We start from the raw sequence: 16,306 nt of genomic DNA, 5'->3' as shown, positions 1-16,306 counted from the left end.
AGCTAGAGCTGTTGGGTGGGAGGATTTTTGATCACTCGGAGTTTGTCGACCAAGGGGTTAAGGTGACAATTGACGTCCCCATCAAACAAAGGAGTTAGCCAACGCCCATTCAGTAAAGTCTATGAAGACTTTAGTAACAAATTCAGGGAAATGATTTGGTACACGTTCATTATTGAAACAGATTCTCCATCTAAAAGTCCATTAACAATCATATATATTTACCCCCCCCCCCCCCCCCCCCCTTCACACAGTTCTCGACTTTGAAAGGAGCATTTTTATTGACTAATATTGCTATGCCCTGGCTATTGGGCGAGAATGAGGCAAAAACACCTGCCCCACCGAGTCCTGCTTCAACTTTTAAGTGCTCCTTGTCTTGTAAATGCAGCAAGGCTATGCCACCTGTATTTCTTTCAAGGAAAGACAGGATCTGAATGTTTTTAATTCATAATGGAACAGCTGTCAGTTCCATTGACAGAACACATTTCCATTTCAAAGCAGGGTGTTTGCAAATATGTGTTGGAGGAGAAATTACACCATTTTCTCAGTCCAATTAAATCAGAAAACAAGAACATAACAGCAAATGACACTGTTTTGCATTTTTCAAACATAATGGTACTTTCTCCATTGGAAAAGTACTGGAATACATGTGACAAAATGCTGAATCATGGTCAATGTAAGCGTCAATTTGCCTGTGCAGAATAGATCTCTACGATGGATCACTGCATTAAAAACACATCTACTTTAAAATACAGTGTCTAATTGTTACATAGAATCATAGAATCCCTACAGTGCAGAAGGAGGCCATTCGGCCCACCGAGTCTGCACTGGCCCTAGCTCTGATAGTCAGCCTACGTAGGCCCAATCCCTCGCTCCTGTCCCCGTAACCCCACCTAACCTTTGGGCAATAACCTTTCGCCATTTGTGCACCCAAACGCCGCTGACCCACAAAATAATTCAATCCGGGATGTTTCTATTTGTGGGCAAGGGCCATCAAAATTAAGATAGGTACTGGTAAACCCAATGGGAAATTTAGGAGAATATGTGGACCTTGCAATCACATTGGATAGTTGAGAGAAATGCCAGGTAAGCACATGAGAGGGGAAAGAAAATGGGTCACGGCTTGTTATTTCAAGTAGAAGAATGATGATGGCTGATTGAATGGGGGAGTGAGACAGCACCAGAAGAGATCACCTAACAAGGCATGGAAGAGAAATTGGATAGTGACTGGTTTAGTTGAAGATGGATCTGATGGATAGGATAAGCTTGGAGAGGACATGGTGGAGGTGGCAATCGAGAAACTACGAGAAGATGCAAATTTGTAGCCGGGCGGGGCGAATCATTTGGGAAAATATGGCTTGAGGCTAAGGGAAGGGGTGGGAGCTGAAAGGAAAGCCAAATAGATGGCCTCAAACTTATTCCGTGAGCACCTCGCATTTTCTGTTGATGATAAGGTGAAATTGGCAGTGGTGAAGGGTTTAAGAAGATTGTATTGGAGAATAGATGCTGCGGATTACTTTTGCATTCAGAAACAGTGAGTAGTTTTGCCAGAAGACAGCAGGACTGATTAGTTAATGCTTCATGTCGTCTAGGTAGATTTAATGATGAATAGCTAAATCACTGTTGGCTGTATTCGTTCAAGTAAGCACCCCAGGAGAGTGGAAATGAGAACCAGTGGAAATCAGAGAAAAAGAGCAATGGTTTTCATGGGGGCAAGGCCCACAAAGGTGCAGGCGAGGTTGTGAATTAGCAGTTCAGTAGCTGCAATAATGTCATGGTGAATGAAGGGCTAATGGCTAGACAGTGCTGTTGTAAATTACTTAGGTAGAGTCTTTCCAGAGACGAGCACAGAAGGAAGGGGAATATGAATTGAGAGCAGTGCAATTAAGTGATCAGAGAAAGCCTTATCTGGTTTTGACAATGGGAGTAGAGAGGCCATGTGGGATGGCAAGGTTGAGGGCGTGACCATGAAAATGGGTTGGAAAGTTTATATGAAGGGAGAATACTTGGCATGGTATTTGGCCGGACAATTAAGAATGAGCATTTTAGGTGAAAGGAGTGCATAAAGGTAAGATGTTCAAAGAAGGGGATGATAATGTTGGGGGCACATTATTTGATGATATGAGCCGTTTCACCATCACAGTAGTCTGAGCAGGATGGGTGATTGAAGATGCAGCCAGCTTGGGGAGTCTTCATTTTGATGGAAGGTGTAATCGCCTGTCAGCCAGGTTTCCAAGACCACAATGTCGATGCAGTCTTATGAAAAAAATTATTGATTTTGAATGCATATCCTGTCACTTGTAAAACTCGTAAGTAAATTAAAACTCTTCAGTGTGAAGAAATCACTTTTATACCCCCTTAGCTAAATGTATCTTCGCCCTTCTGCATTGTTGCTAAAGCAGTAACAGATGTTGGGGTATAAATGACAGCCACTTGATGTTTGCTCAGATACTAAATATTTTAAACACCCAGTAATGGCTTATTCAAATAATGGCATGACAGCCAATCCTGCTTTTGCCCACCCATGCTCGTGTACTTGTAGTACTGAATTAGGAGCATGAGCTGATTTCTTCAAAAACTGTTTTGCTGACTTAACCTAGAGCAATAATTAAAGCAGCATATTATGTTCTTTTTTTCTTGCCCTCATCCTTTTCTACTGCTTCGCTTTCAGCCTTACCCTTTTCCACTGCTCCGCTCAGCTCGTGACCTTGCCCTTTCAGCAAGGGCATCTGATCTGTGACTTTAGTAACTGATATGACTCAATATCGTATATGGCACATTTACCTACTAAGCATTTGGGAAGATTTGTCCAGCTATTCACTATGTTTTCTGAGCCCTTTTGTTGTTGATGGTGTCTCCTTCTGGGGTATGACTGTACCAAGAAGCGGTGGTCACCTGATACCTCCCCCAAATAACCTTTCTTCACATGTTAGCTGGGCAGTGAATGTTGGCAGAGAATTGGATTGAATGGAATATCATAGTTGAGCCAGTCCAACCTCCACCTCAAAATAAAGAATCCCAACTGCTCTTTTGTTTTGCATATCCCTTCCTAACCCAGAGACACGGACTTCAATTCTAGTATCCCAACTCCGGACTGGGAGTGAAAGCAATGTGATGTGCCATGTGTCTACTGTTGTACATATTTTATAGAAACTTCGATAAGTGACAAATCAGACAGTTTTGTGCACTTTGATACTGTAATGATTTTGGTGCTGTTCAGTTTTGTTTTATTGTAAAATAATAAACACCTGTATTATTCAACAAGAAGAGGGTTCCTGTGTTGTGGTGAAACTTCTGATATGTTATTAAAGGTGGAAACATGAAATCTTCTGCCATGACCAATGTCCTCTTTTCCATAGATCAATGCTTTGGATACTCTTGGGCAAGCAGCTTTACACAGAGCAGCACATGGTGGTCACCTACAGACATGTCGTCTCTTGTTGAGTTACGGCAGCGACCCTTCCATTCTGTCCCTTCAAGGGTTTACAGCTGCACAAATGGGGAATGAGTCTGTCCAGCAGATACTCAATGGTAAGTTGAATACAGTATGCAGATCACATTAGATTATACTTCTGTGGTTTTAAGCATTGTTCTACTGAATGGGAAAAGGTTTTACTCGCTCAAAGTAATTTTGCATGCAGATAGGAAGAGTTGTTGACCGAATGCAAGTTCTTCACAGCTTGTAAATTGTAATGTTGCATCAAAAAACACTTGGTCACTTGATTGAATTTTACTTTAGTCTATTGTGTATAATGGATCACAGGTATACCTCAGGAACTTTACTGAATTTGATAGCGCTAATTAGGAGCAGGCGTATAACACAGGAGCCTGACTGAATTTTGTACCTCTGCTCCAGATGATGATCTTATGCCTTTCAGCAATCCAAGTAGCTGTGGGGAAGAATAAACCACTTTAATATTAAAAATAAGATCATTTAACAAGGTAGATTTCTTTCTGGTTCTGAAACTGTCTCTTCAGTCTTCAATGACAGCCAGTGTGTGCAATTACAGATGATGTTGGGATAATTTTTAAAAAATAGTCTGAAAAATCTAAATCAGGTAAGTAGCAGAATATAATGTTCAAAGCAGGAGTGGTCAAATTGATAATTCAATCACTTTGAAACTGAACTAAAATGTTGCTGGATGTAATGGGAGTTCATTGTTGAAGGATATGAAGTTCTGTACAAAATAAAATCGCCTTGCTCTGTTCGGAGGAAAGCAAGGAAACATTCAAAACAGTATTCTTCTCTGAACCAACAGCACAATACAGAATTGAGATTTGTCATATATTTCAGTTTGTTGGAACTTGCTTTGGCCACAATTTGCCATCACAAATAACAGTAATTGCATTTTGACATATCCTGAAGTTATGACGAGACCCACTGGATAAATATTTTTGTAAAATATGTTGTAAAATAACTTTCCCAATTAAGAAGAAGCAAAATAACAAGGGAAATCGAGCAAGCTGCTCACAGTAATGTCTTATTTTGGCACTGACGGTGATCACGGATCCTAACCCTTTCTTTGTTTTCATTTAGAGAATGTCCCCTTACACAATTCAGATGTTGATTATCGACTTTTGGAGGCTGCAAAGGCTGGAGACTTGGAAACTGTGAAGGTGTTTAATTTTAATGTAATTTTTAGTAGAAAAGGATTCATGAAGTTTCTGTGTTTTTCTTCAGTTTTCCCAAGTTATAAGATCACTTTTTTAAAGGGAAGTATTTTCAATCTCCTCTAGCTAGTGTCAAATGGTTTCTCTCTGCTCCTGGTCTGAGGTATATTTGCTGGGTTTGATTCCAATGATAACAGCATGAATGGAGGTACGGGATTACTAGCAATATTCCTCATTAATAAGATTGTTGTTGCTTCGTAACCTTAAGTGGAAATATAGGGCCTGAACATCCTTGGAATGGTGGATTGTCACTCTGTGCCCAATTTCATAATTTAAACTTTTCCCCAGCCTGTGTTGCTCGACATTCCAGTGCAGAGCGCCCCCGGGGCCTTGCGTCTTAAGTGCACCTGAGTCAGAGAAAGAGACCACTTCCTCCAATTCTGACCACTTCTGCATCCCCAATTCCCTTCACATCACTATTGCTTGCAGGCCTTCAGCTGTCTATGTCCGAAGCTCCAGAATTCCCACCCTACACCTCTCTACCTCTTTTCACTTAATACTGCTTACAACCAATCTGACCAAGTCTTTGATCCTCTGTCATAATATCTCCTTATCTGGCAGTTTTTGTGCATTTCCCTCTGAAATGTTAAAGATGCTACATAAATGCAGGTTGTCATTAGTAATTTGACATCAATAGTACATAATTTTAAATTGCTTCCATGAGTATCTACTGATGTCAAGGCTCTAGGCAGTGAATTTTGACCAAAGTGGTTTACAGTTGTCAGTAATTAAAATCAAATATTGCAAACATGTGTAAATAGTAAGTTTATCTACAAATATCACAACTTTTGGGGGCCAAATGCCTTGTGGATGAAGGTGTTACTTAAGTTAATTTGGGCAAGGAAAGAATGAAATTTAAAGCCAGCAGCTTGAGGACTTAAAGTTCTGTTTTGGTTGCAGCAAAACTCGGGTAACTTGCTCAGTCAACTCACAAAGCTTTCTCTTCTCATTACCATTCAAGAATTAAATATTAATGTAAACGGCATGTTCTTCCCCATAGAAAATCTTCTTTATTTATTGTTCAGATTTATGGATAGAGTAGATCGAACAATAAATAAAAATATGGTGTTCCAATTTTTTGGATTGCTGGCTTGTAATCTTTGGAATTTACTTACACTAAACCAGACTAAATGAAAGTAAAGCTACTCATTATGTGAATCTAGTTTTACTTTAATGAGCTTGTTGCAAAAAAACAAAAACAAAGCAAAAATCCAATAATGTTTGCTGATGAGGCTATAATTTTATTTTAAAGCAATTGTGTACAACCCAGAATGTGAACTGCAGAGACCTGGAAGGACGGCACTCCACCCCACTACATTTTGCAGCAGGTTACAATCGAGTGGCTGTTGTTGAGTACCTGCTTCATCATGGAGCTGATGTGCATGCCAAAGACAAGGGGTATGTCTGTGTACACTTTGGGATGCGGCCTGTTTCTCCTTACAAAAACATTTTTTTTAAGAGGAAGGAGAAAAGCAGATTTGATATGTATTAAGTGTTGTTGCTAAATAGAAAGCTATAAAAGGGAGCCTTACTCCTTACACTGCTTGCCCTGCCCTAGCACCCCAGCCCCTGGTCTGTCTTATCACTGCAGTTAAACTACCTATTAAGTAAGCCTAATGTGGATCAAGTCTACAATAATTATCCAGGGGCTGGTTTAGCACACTGGGCTAAATAGCTGGCTTTTAAAGCAAGCCAAGGCAGGCCAGCAGCACGATTCAATTACTGTACCAGCCTCCCCGAATAGGCGCCGGAATGTGGCGACTGGGGGCTTTTCACAGTAACTTCATTTGAAGCCTAATTGTGACAATAAGCGATTTTCATTTTTTCATTGAATTCTATCAAGAATTGGTATTTATGTATTTAAAATTAAACTGCTTTCTTAGCACTTTGAAGAAATTCAATGTTTGTTGTCGCCATTTCCGATTTTGTCCAAGGAAAATCGCTACATGGAAGCTGACCACATGAAAGTACGGGGGGGGTGGTGCAAAATTGATGTTAGGCTCAATTTAATGTTCCATATTTTAAATTAATTTGAATAAACAGCTGGGAATAATCATTTTATTTGGTTGGATATAAGCATTGCTGAAATAAGAGCAAAGGACTAGACATAGATTTTAAGCCGCACATTTGTCAACGGCATAATTTAATGAATTGACATACATATTGAGCCTCACAGCATCAAGCCATTTGCATGTACTTGGGACAGAATTAGTGAAGTAAGTTAAAAGAGAATCCTGAAGCCAGCCTTCCCCAAAGCCCCAACAAGTTTACAGGTGAGTAGCTGAGGTGAGCCATACAGGTCAGTCAGACCTGAAATTCCTTTCCCTCCCTGATGACTGAATTATTTCAGCCAAGATATTGACATTTGTGATGCACTTGACCTTTACACCCATGAATTGGCAAGGGGAAATTGAACAGGGTTCCTTGTTGTTACTGTTTCCCTCCTTTAAATACGCCTGTGTTGAATTCAGATGAGGACACGTTCTGGTCCGCCTATGATACCCCCCCCCCCCATCATCACAATGCCTGAAATACTCTCATGGTGCTAACAACGCCAGCAGGCAATCATGCTTTTGGAGATGAAGAGGAGTAAATTGGCAATAACATTTCCTATTTTGTTATCGGAGGTCGCCTAGGGCTATAAGCAAGTTTTGAAAGTACGATTAATTCTGAGTGCAACTGTCAATTATTGAGTTCAGAAAAGCCTGTACCGGTCATGATGCCATCCTTCCCCAGCCTTCCCCAAAACCCTCAGCGCTTCCTAGTGCCGTATCCCTCTATACACATCCTATCCATGTTCTGCCATTCGATAAGATCATGGCTGGTCTGATTGTGGTCTCAACTCCATTGTGGAAGAGAATTCCACAGACTAACATAGAGGAAAAGAAGTTCCCTCATCTCTTATTTTTAAACGGTGTTCCCTCGTTCTAGTCTCCCCACAAGAGAAAACATCTACCCTATTATATCTCCTCGGGATCTTGTGTTTCAATAAGATCACCTCTCATTCTCCTGCACTCTAGTGAGTACATGGTAAGCCTGTTCAACCTTTCTTCATCAAATAAGCCCTTCATCCTAGGAATGAATCAAGTGAACCTTCCCTGTATTGTTTCAAATGTAGTTGTATCTTTTTTCAAATAAGGAGACCAAAACAGTACAAACTAAATAGTTCAGGTCCCAACACTGATCCCTGTGCCACTCCATTAGTTATAGTTTGCCAACACAAGAAAGACCAATTTATCCCTACTCCCTACTTCCTGTTAGCCCTTTATCCATGTTGATATGTTACCCCCTACAACATGTGCTCTTATTTTATGTAACCTTTGATGTGGCACCTTATCAAATACCTTAATTTGTGCGAATGCAGTAATGATTAAATTTAAACTCTTCATCTTCCAGGGGTTTAGTGCCCTTGCACAATGCTTGCTCGTATGGACATTATGAAGTAGCAGAGCTGCTGGTGAGACATGGTGCCTCAGTAAATGTGGCTGACCTATGGAAGTTCACACCTCTGCATGAAGCAGCAGCCAAAGGCAAATATGAGATTTGTAAACTGCTGTTAAAGGTATGTGGATTTCAATCTGAAAGACTTTTATATAGGCGTGGTAATTTTTATTTGACCTCTTCATAAGATGCATTTAAGGGGATCTGATAGAATTTAGCACACTTTCCATTCCCTCTCAACATTCCTATCATTTGTCTGTTTATCCATGTCTAGAATTTTATACAGACCTGTAACACCAAAAATCAAAGTTTTGACTTCCAGGTTAAAAATAATAAAGGGAACTTTTATGGAGATATTACTATAGACCATACGATCATACGCACTCAATACAAAGAACGGATTTCAGATTAGTGGTCTGTATTTGAAATTTAAGGTCAACTTAAATTAATATTCTCTGCATCAGACTTTGGAGTTTAGGGTCTTGTTTACTGCAACAATTACTCTTAGAGGGCTGAATGCAAAGGAGTAAAAGTTATGTTACAGCTGTACAAAGCAATGGTTAGAACTTCTGCATTTGGTTCTGGGCATTAAAACTCGGGAAGAATATATTGACCTTGGAGGCAGTGTATTAAATATTCATAAGAATGATACTGGGGCTAGAAGAACTAAATTATAAGAACAGGTCGCATGGAGGAGTCTTGTAGTCACTTGAATGTAGAAGATTAAGATGAGCCACGGAGTTAAAAGGGTAGATAAAGAGAAGCTATTTCCTCTAGTTGGCAAGTGTGGAACAAAGGGCATAACCTCACAATCTTTTATCCTTTCATCTTGGCATTGCTGGCCAGGCTAGCATTTATTGCACGTCCTAATTGCCCTTTAGAAGGTGGTCGTTAGCTGCTTTCTTGAACTGCTGCGGTTCGCCTGGTGAAGATACTCCATAGTGCTCTGATCTAGCAACATTGAAGAAATGACAATATGGTTCCAAGTCAAGGTTGTGTGCGACTTGGAGGAAAACTTGCAGGCTGTGGTGTTCGCATGCATCTGCTGCTCTTCTATGTGATCGAGGTTGTGGATTTAGAAGGTGCTGTTAAAAGAGCCTTGGTGAGTTGCTGCAATGCATCTTGTATATAGTACACACTGCTGCCACTGTGCGTCACTGTGTAGGAAGTGAATGTTTATGTGGTGGATGGGATGCAAACCAAGCAGGCTGCTTTGTCCTGGATAGTGTCAAGCTTCTTGTGTGTTTTGGAGCTGCATTCATCCATGAAAGTGGACAGTATTCCATCACACTCCTGACTTATAACTTGTAGATGGTGGACAGGCTTTGGGGAGTCCAGGAGGTGAGGTACTTGCTTCAGAAATTTCAGCCTCTGACCTGCTTTTGTAACCACAGTATTTATATGGCTAGTCCAGTCCAGTTTCTGTTCAATGGTAAGCCCCAGGATTTTGATAGCGGGGAATTCAGCTATAGTAATGCCATTAAATGTCATGGGGAGATGATTAGATTCTCTCATGTTGGAGATGGTCATTGCCTGGCACTGTGTGGTGTGAATGAGTTAGGCCGCCTGGGTTGATGTTTGGAAGTAGTTCTACACATAAAGGGTAGTGAAAATCAGGAAAACTCTCCTTCAAAAAGCTATTATAGTTCGGTTGACTCAAAGTTAATTTACAAATAACCCCTAATCTAATTGAATGTTCAAAGGCTGAAGGGTTGAATGGTCTGCTGCTGTTGCTAAGTGTTAACAATGGGTCTGTATATAAAAGGAAGCTCATCTAAATATGTTATTAAGATCACTTTAATTTTTCTCAGCATGGAGCTGATCCGACGAAGAAGAACAGAGATGGGAACACACCTCTGGATCTTGTGAAAGAAGGGGACACAGATATTCAGGACTTACTAAGAGGAGATGCTGCTCTGCTTGATGCTGCCAAGAAAGGCTGCCTCGCGAGGGTACAGAAGTTGTGTACCCCAGAGAACATAAATTGCAGAGATACTCAAGGAAGAAACTCAACACCACTTCATCTTGCGGGTAAGACCTTGCCTAAATGTTCCATTGCTGATCCATTCTTTTTGCTAACCTTTTGTTTAATTGTTAAGAGTATCCAATTCTTTTTTTTTCCATTAAGGAGCAATTCAATGTGGCCAATTCACTTATCCTGCCTTTTGGGTTGTGGGGGTGAGAGCCACGCAGTCATGGGGAGAATATAGGGCAGCACTGTGGCGCAGTGGGTTAACACTGCGGTCCCAGGTTCGATCCCGGCTCTGGGTCACTGTCTGTGTGGAGTTTGCACATTCTCCCTGTGTTTGTGTGGGTTTCGCCCCCACAACCCAAAAATATGCAAGCTCGGTGGATTGGTCACGCTAAATTGCCCCTTAATTGGAAAAAATGAATTGGGTACTCTAAAAAAAATTTTAAAAAGACATAGGGAGAATGTTCAAACTCCCCCACGGACGGTGACCCGGGGCCGGGATTGAACCCGGGTCCTCGGCTGCATGAAGCAGCAGTGCTAACCACTGAGCTACCGTGCCGCCCTTGTTTAATTAATTTGATCTAAATTCATCCATTTCTCATTCAAAGTGGCATTAATCCAGTTCAGCATTCTTATTTTGATTGTTCCCACATTCTGTTTTCATAGTAAAACTTATTCTTCACGTTTTCCAATTGTTCGCCAACATTCACATCAGTTATTTCTCCCATTTAACGTACTAAATCAATCACGGTGCTGTTCGAAGTTTGATCAATCATGCACTACTGTGCAGGGATGATTATTCAGAACCAGATGGGTGCCATGGAACTTTTTTTACGCAGCAATTTGATTTGGAATGCACTGTCTGAAATGGTGGTGAAAGGGTACATTCAAAAGAAAACTGGATAAATGTATGAAGGGGTAAACACAAGTCTACGGGTAAAGAGCAGGCGAGAGGGATTAATTAGATAGCTCTACCAAAGATCCAGAACCGGTATGGTGCTCTGACTGGCCTCTTTTCAGCATGGTATAATTCTATATAGCATCCAATTTTTGGCCACTTGTATGTCATATTGTTGAATTGTAATCGGACGCAGGGAAAGGAAAAGGGAAAACGCAGCAGTACCAGGTTATAGAGGTTCAGAACATGACATTAAAGATAACACTGCAGGGGAAGAAAGAAATCTTCAAGGACCTTGTTGCGTGAAGATTGATGGCCATGTTTCCCTACAATAGTAACCACTCTTCAAGGTTTATAAAGCCCTTGGGGTGCCTTGCTGTGAAAGGCAGTATATGAATGAAAATCCTTTTCTTTCTAGAATAAAATATTTAACAACAAATGGTTTAAGGAAAATAAAATCATTCTTTTTCAGTGGATTTGAGGTGGTGATTTCATAAAGTGATGTTGAAACAGCCATGGTGGTAATCATGTACTAAAATCTGATTCAGCTGCTCTGACTAACTCTCATTTTCACAGCCCCTAAACAACCTGTAAGAATAGACATTTAATGAATTTGCCTCTTCAGTGTATGTTTTTTTTATCAGAGTTACAAAGCCAGAGCTCAAGAGTGTGGACGGGCAAACCCCTAATCCAGCTCCTTTGCTGCTCCAAAAACCAATTCAAATTGAATCCAATTCATGGTCCCCACAAGAGAGACATACCAGATCCTTACACTTGACCTCACGCTCATCTTAGCCAAAAGGCCAAGAAGTGATCTCTTCAGAGTATGTTGATACTTATGCATTCATATGTCATCCACCTTGACCACAGATGCGCCCCTGATCAGGAAATTGAGGTTTGATTGTCAGGGAATGATCAGGAAGTTCCTGAAATAGCTAATTCTGCAAAACTTAACACACGTACGAAAGATCTGAAAAATAGCTGGAAAATGTGTATACTGTAGCATTTTTAATTAATCTGTTTGTATTTGACAGCTGGCTATAATAATCTTGAAGTTGCTGATTATCTTCTGGAGCATGGTGCAGATGTCAATGCACAAGACAAAGGGGGTCTTATTCCCCTCCATAATGCAGCATCCTACGGGGTAAGAAAACACTGCATTATCACTAATTTTCATAAAACTCAAAAAGAGGTTGGATGGTTTTTTTCGAGCAGCTACCATCTATTCATATAGAAGGCACACGTGTCATCAGAATTGATGCTCAGTCTCGCTGGCGTTTGGGGCTGGATTGCAGTCTGGAGTTGATGAGGAAATTCTTCTGTTTTTTTCCTTAAATTAGCCTAAGAATTTCTCTTTGCCTATCTGGGAAATTGACGACAGAGAGGGATGAGAGGGGAGGATTGATAGGGCTAATATTGTGCAGGTGTTACATCTCACGAGGATGAAGCAAGCTTGATGGACAAGCTGCTGTTTGTCCTTTTTAACACATTTGTCTAATTTAGATGTTAGTAACCGTTTAAGTCAAGGAAATGAAGTGGAAATGTAATTGTGAAGTCCACAGACCAGTAAATAGATTGAAAAATCAGAAACAGATAAAGGATGGCAAACTATTTTGGTTTTTGATTTAAACCTATCTGATTTATTTTTAAAGAAAAGAATGACCAAAGTTATGAAGTTAAATGTTCCCATTGTTTGTAATCTCAAAGGGATAAAGCCTAAATTGATATTCCTGATTTTCAATGTAGAATGTTGCAACACAGAAGGAGGCCATTCAGTCTATTGAGTCGCCAGTGTGTGATCTCAGAATTTGTATCACAGTTACAGCATTTGGCTGATTGCAGCTTTGCTGTCGCCATTGCTTCAACTTGAACAATTTAGTCCCATCCCTTTTCCAATATTCTTTTTTAGATGTGATATTATAATATAGGTAAAGTTATATTTTTAAGGCCCTATTTTGCTTTCATTTCAGCATGTGGATATAGCAGCGCTTTTAATCAAATATAACACCTGTGTCAATGCAACTGATAAATGGGCCTTCACTCCATTGCATGAAGCGGCACAGAAAGGAAGGACACAACTTTGTGCTCTGCTACTGGCTCATGGGGCGGACCCTACCATGAAGAACCAGGAAGGCCAGACTCCTTTAGATTTGGCTACAGTATGTTCTAATTTCAAAACTGTCACAAGTATTTGATGATTTTCATTTTGTTAGCGTGTTTGTTATTGATGACAGGAGCTGTATAAATGGATAGTTAATATTTTTGAACTTTTAATGTGTTAAAATATCTGATGCTCTGCACTTATAAAATGTCCTTATTTTTCTTTCTCCAGGCTGATGACATCAGGGCCTTGCTCATTGATGCTATGCCACCAGAAGCCCTCCCGAGTTGTTATAAACCTCAGGCAACTGTTGTTAGTGCAGCAGTGATCTCTCCAGCCTCAACTCCGTCTTGTTTGTCTGCTGCTAGCAGTATCGATAACCTGACTGGACCACTTGCAGAGCTAGCTGTTAGTGGTGCCTCGGGTGCAGCTGATGGAGCTACTGGCACTGAGAGAAAAGAAGGTGAAGGTAGGCTGACTGAAACAAATGTTCTGTTATGCCAATTTTGGGGAAAGTCTCTCACATTTGTGCTTTCAGGAAGGATCGCGACAGTCTCAGATTTATGCAAGATGCTTTATTTGAAAAGATCACCAGAATACTGTATACCCTTGGATAAAACGACCTAGCAACTGTGAATTTCTCTTCTAAACACGAAAAGGAGAATTGTTTTGTGCCTTGCCATACCTGAAATGTCTGTCAAGCTGTACTTTTGCTGAATACAGTTAATTTAGTTAACCTGACCAGAGTTATCAAGTAAAGGACCACCATTCCAATCAATTACTTACTTGAAAGCCATGAGCTTGTCACCATGATTTTGATTAACCATGATGGATTTGACTGAGGAGTTGTATTCGCTGCCTGGCATTGTACACCAAGTCATCTACAAAGGCATTAAAAAAAAAATTTGTTCCCAGAATTTTAGCAATGTTGGCATGGCCATGTTTATCCTTAGTTGCCCTCGAAAGATGGTGGGCGACCATGAACCCACTGGTGTTTCCACGGTGTTTCATTAGGGAATTCTAGTATCTGGTGACATTGAAGGAACATGGATATATGTCCAAGTCAGGATGCTGTGTGGCTTGGAGGGGAACTTGAAAGTGATGTTCCCATGACATTCCTGCCCTGGTTCTCAGTGAGGAGCTGAATTGTTGCAGCGCATTTTGTAGGTGCTGCAACCTCAGCACATTGGTGGTGATGGAGACGATCACTGTTAAGATTGCTGACTGTTCTTGCTCTTCCCTGGATGTTGTTGATCTTTCAACTATTTGAGATTCACACATCCAGGCAAGTGGTCAGTATACATCACTCTTTTTTTTTTCCCTAAAATATGTTTATTCAAATTTTTTTACAGAATTTTTAACAACCCCGCCCCCCCCCCTCAGCAACAAAAGAAAGAAACACGAACACAACAATCAAAAATTATACAAAACTTATACATTGGGTTTCCCCCATATACAGTAACCCTCCACATGACATTCAAAAGTACCCATAGGGAAGCCCCCCCCCCACCCACCCTTGGGTTGCTGCTGCTGCTGGCCTCCTCCTAACGCTCCGCGAGATAGTCTAGGAACGGTTGCCACTGCCTGAGGAACCCCTGCACTGACCCTTGTAAGGCAAACTTTATCCTCTCCAGCTTGATGAACTCTGCCATGTCATTGATCCAGGCTTCCACACTAGGGGGCTTCGCGTCTTTCCATAATAGCAAGATCCTCCGCCAGGCTACCAGGACGCAGAGGCCAGAATACCGGCCTCTTTCGCCTCCTGCAATCCCGGCTCGTCCGTTACCCCGAATAATGCCAACCCCCAACTCGGCTTGACCTGGACTTGCACCACCTTGGACATAGTCCTCGCGAAACCCTTCCAAAACCCATCCAGAGGGGACGACCAGAACATATGGACGTGATTCGCCGGGCTTCCCGAGCACCTCCCACATCTGTCCTCCACCCCAAAGAACCTACTCAACCTCGCCCCTGGCATATGCGCTCTGTGAATAACCTTGAACTGTATTAGGCTGAGCCTGGCGCAAGAGGAGGAAGAATTAAACCTACTCAGGGCATCAGCCCACAGACCCTCATCTATCTCCTTCCCCAGCTCCTCCTCCCACTTACCCTTTAACTCCTCCACCGAGGCCTCTTCCTCTTCTTTCAGTTCCTGGTAAATCGCCGAAACCTTGCCTTCTCCAACCCTTACATCTGAAATCACCCTGTCCTGGATCCCCTGTGCCGGGAGCAGCGGGAATTCCCTCACCTGCCGCCTCACAAACGCCCTCACTTGCATGTACCTGAAAGCATTTCCCGGGGGTAACCCAAACTTCTCCTCCAGCGCCCCATGACTCGCAAACGTTCCATCTATAAACAGGTCCCCCATTCTACTAATCCCTGCCCGATGCCAGCTCCAAAACCCCCCATCCATCCTTCCCGGGGCAAACCGATGGTTCTCCCGAAACGGGGACCAATCCGAGGCTCCCACCTCGCCCCGTGTCGTCTCCACTGCCCCCAGATCTTCAACGTCGCCGCCACCACCGGACTCGTGGTGTACCTTGTCGCGAGAGCGGCAGCGGTGCCGTCGCCAGCGCCCTCAGGCTCGTGCCCACACAGGACGCCATCTCTAACTTCTTCCACGCCGCCCCCTCTCCCTCCATTACCCACTTACGGATCATCGCCACATTGGCAGCCCAATAATAGCCGCACAAATTCAGCAGCGCCAGCCCCCCCCCCCCCCCCCCCCTGTCCCTACTACGCTCCAGAAACATCCTCTTTACACTCGGGGTCTTATTTGCCCACACGAAACCCATGATGCTCCTACCTACGCGTTTGAAAAAGGCCTTGGGAATCATAATGGGAAGGCACTGGAACGCAAAGAGAAACCTCGGGAGGACCGTCATTTTAACCAACTGCACCCTGCCCGCTAGCAAGAGTGGCAGCACATCCCATCTTTTGAAATCCTCCTCCATCTGCTCCACCAACCGTGTCAGATTGAGCTTGTGCAGGGCCCCCCAACTCCCAGCCACTTGGATCCCTAAGTACAGAAAGCTCCTTTCCGCCCTCTTCAACGGTAGCTCGTCTATCCCCTTTCCCTGGTCCCCTGAATGCACCACAAAGAGCTCACTTTTCCCTACATTGAGCTTATACCCCGAAATGTCCCCAAACTCCCTTAGGATCCGCATGACCTCCACCATCCCCTCCACTGGATCTGCCACATACAGCAACAGGTCGTCCGCATACA

General features: G+C 42.3%; 1 protein-coding gene across 3 annotated transcripts in view; it reads left to right on the top strand.

Moving 5' to 3' along the window:
- Positions 1-16,306, top strand: part of LOC140429706 (poly [ADP-ribose] polymerase tankyrase-1) — a 204,039-nt gene that overhangs the window by 154,622 nt on the left and 33,111 nt on the right. For 2 of the 3 annotated variants that reach the window (XM_072517033.1, XM_072517032.1), the window contains 8 exons: positions 3,357-3,528; positions 4,535-4,614; positions 5,921-6,066; positions 8,065-8,230; positions 9,921-10,140; positions 12,014-12,123; positions 12,950-13,138; positions 13,312-13,549. In XM_072517033.1, coding sequence (XP_072373134.1) covers positions 3,357-3,528; positions 4,535-4,614; positions 5,921-6,066; positions 8,065-8,230; positions 9,921-10,140; positions 12,014-12,123; positions 12,950-13,138; positions 13,312-13,549 — 1,321 coding nt within the window. The remainder of the gene's footprint in view (positions 1-3,356; positions 3,529-4,534; positions 4,615-5,920; positions 6,067-8,064; positions 8,231-9,920; positions 10,141-12,013; positions 12,124-12,949; positions 13,139-13,311; positions 13,550-16,306) is intronic. The other variant, XM_072517034.1, reaches the window with a different exon arrangement.

The sequence above is a fragment of the Scyliorhinus torazame genome, chromosome 9 (assembly GCF_047496885.1).
Source record: "Scyliorhinus torazame isolate Kashiwa2021f chromosome 9, sScyTor2.1, whole genome shotgun sequence".
Classification (NCBI taxonomy): domain Eukaryota; kingdom Metazoa; phylum Chordata; class Chondrichthyes; order Carcharhiniformes; family Scyliorhinidae; genus Scyliorhinus; species Scyliorhinus torazame.
The sequence above is the reverse complement of the archived record's forward strand: the minus strand, read 5'-3'. Positions and strand labels throughout refer to the sequence as shown.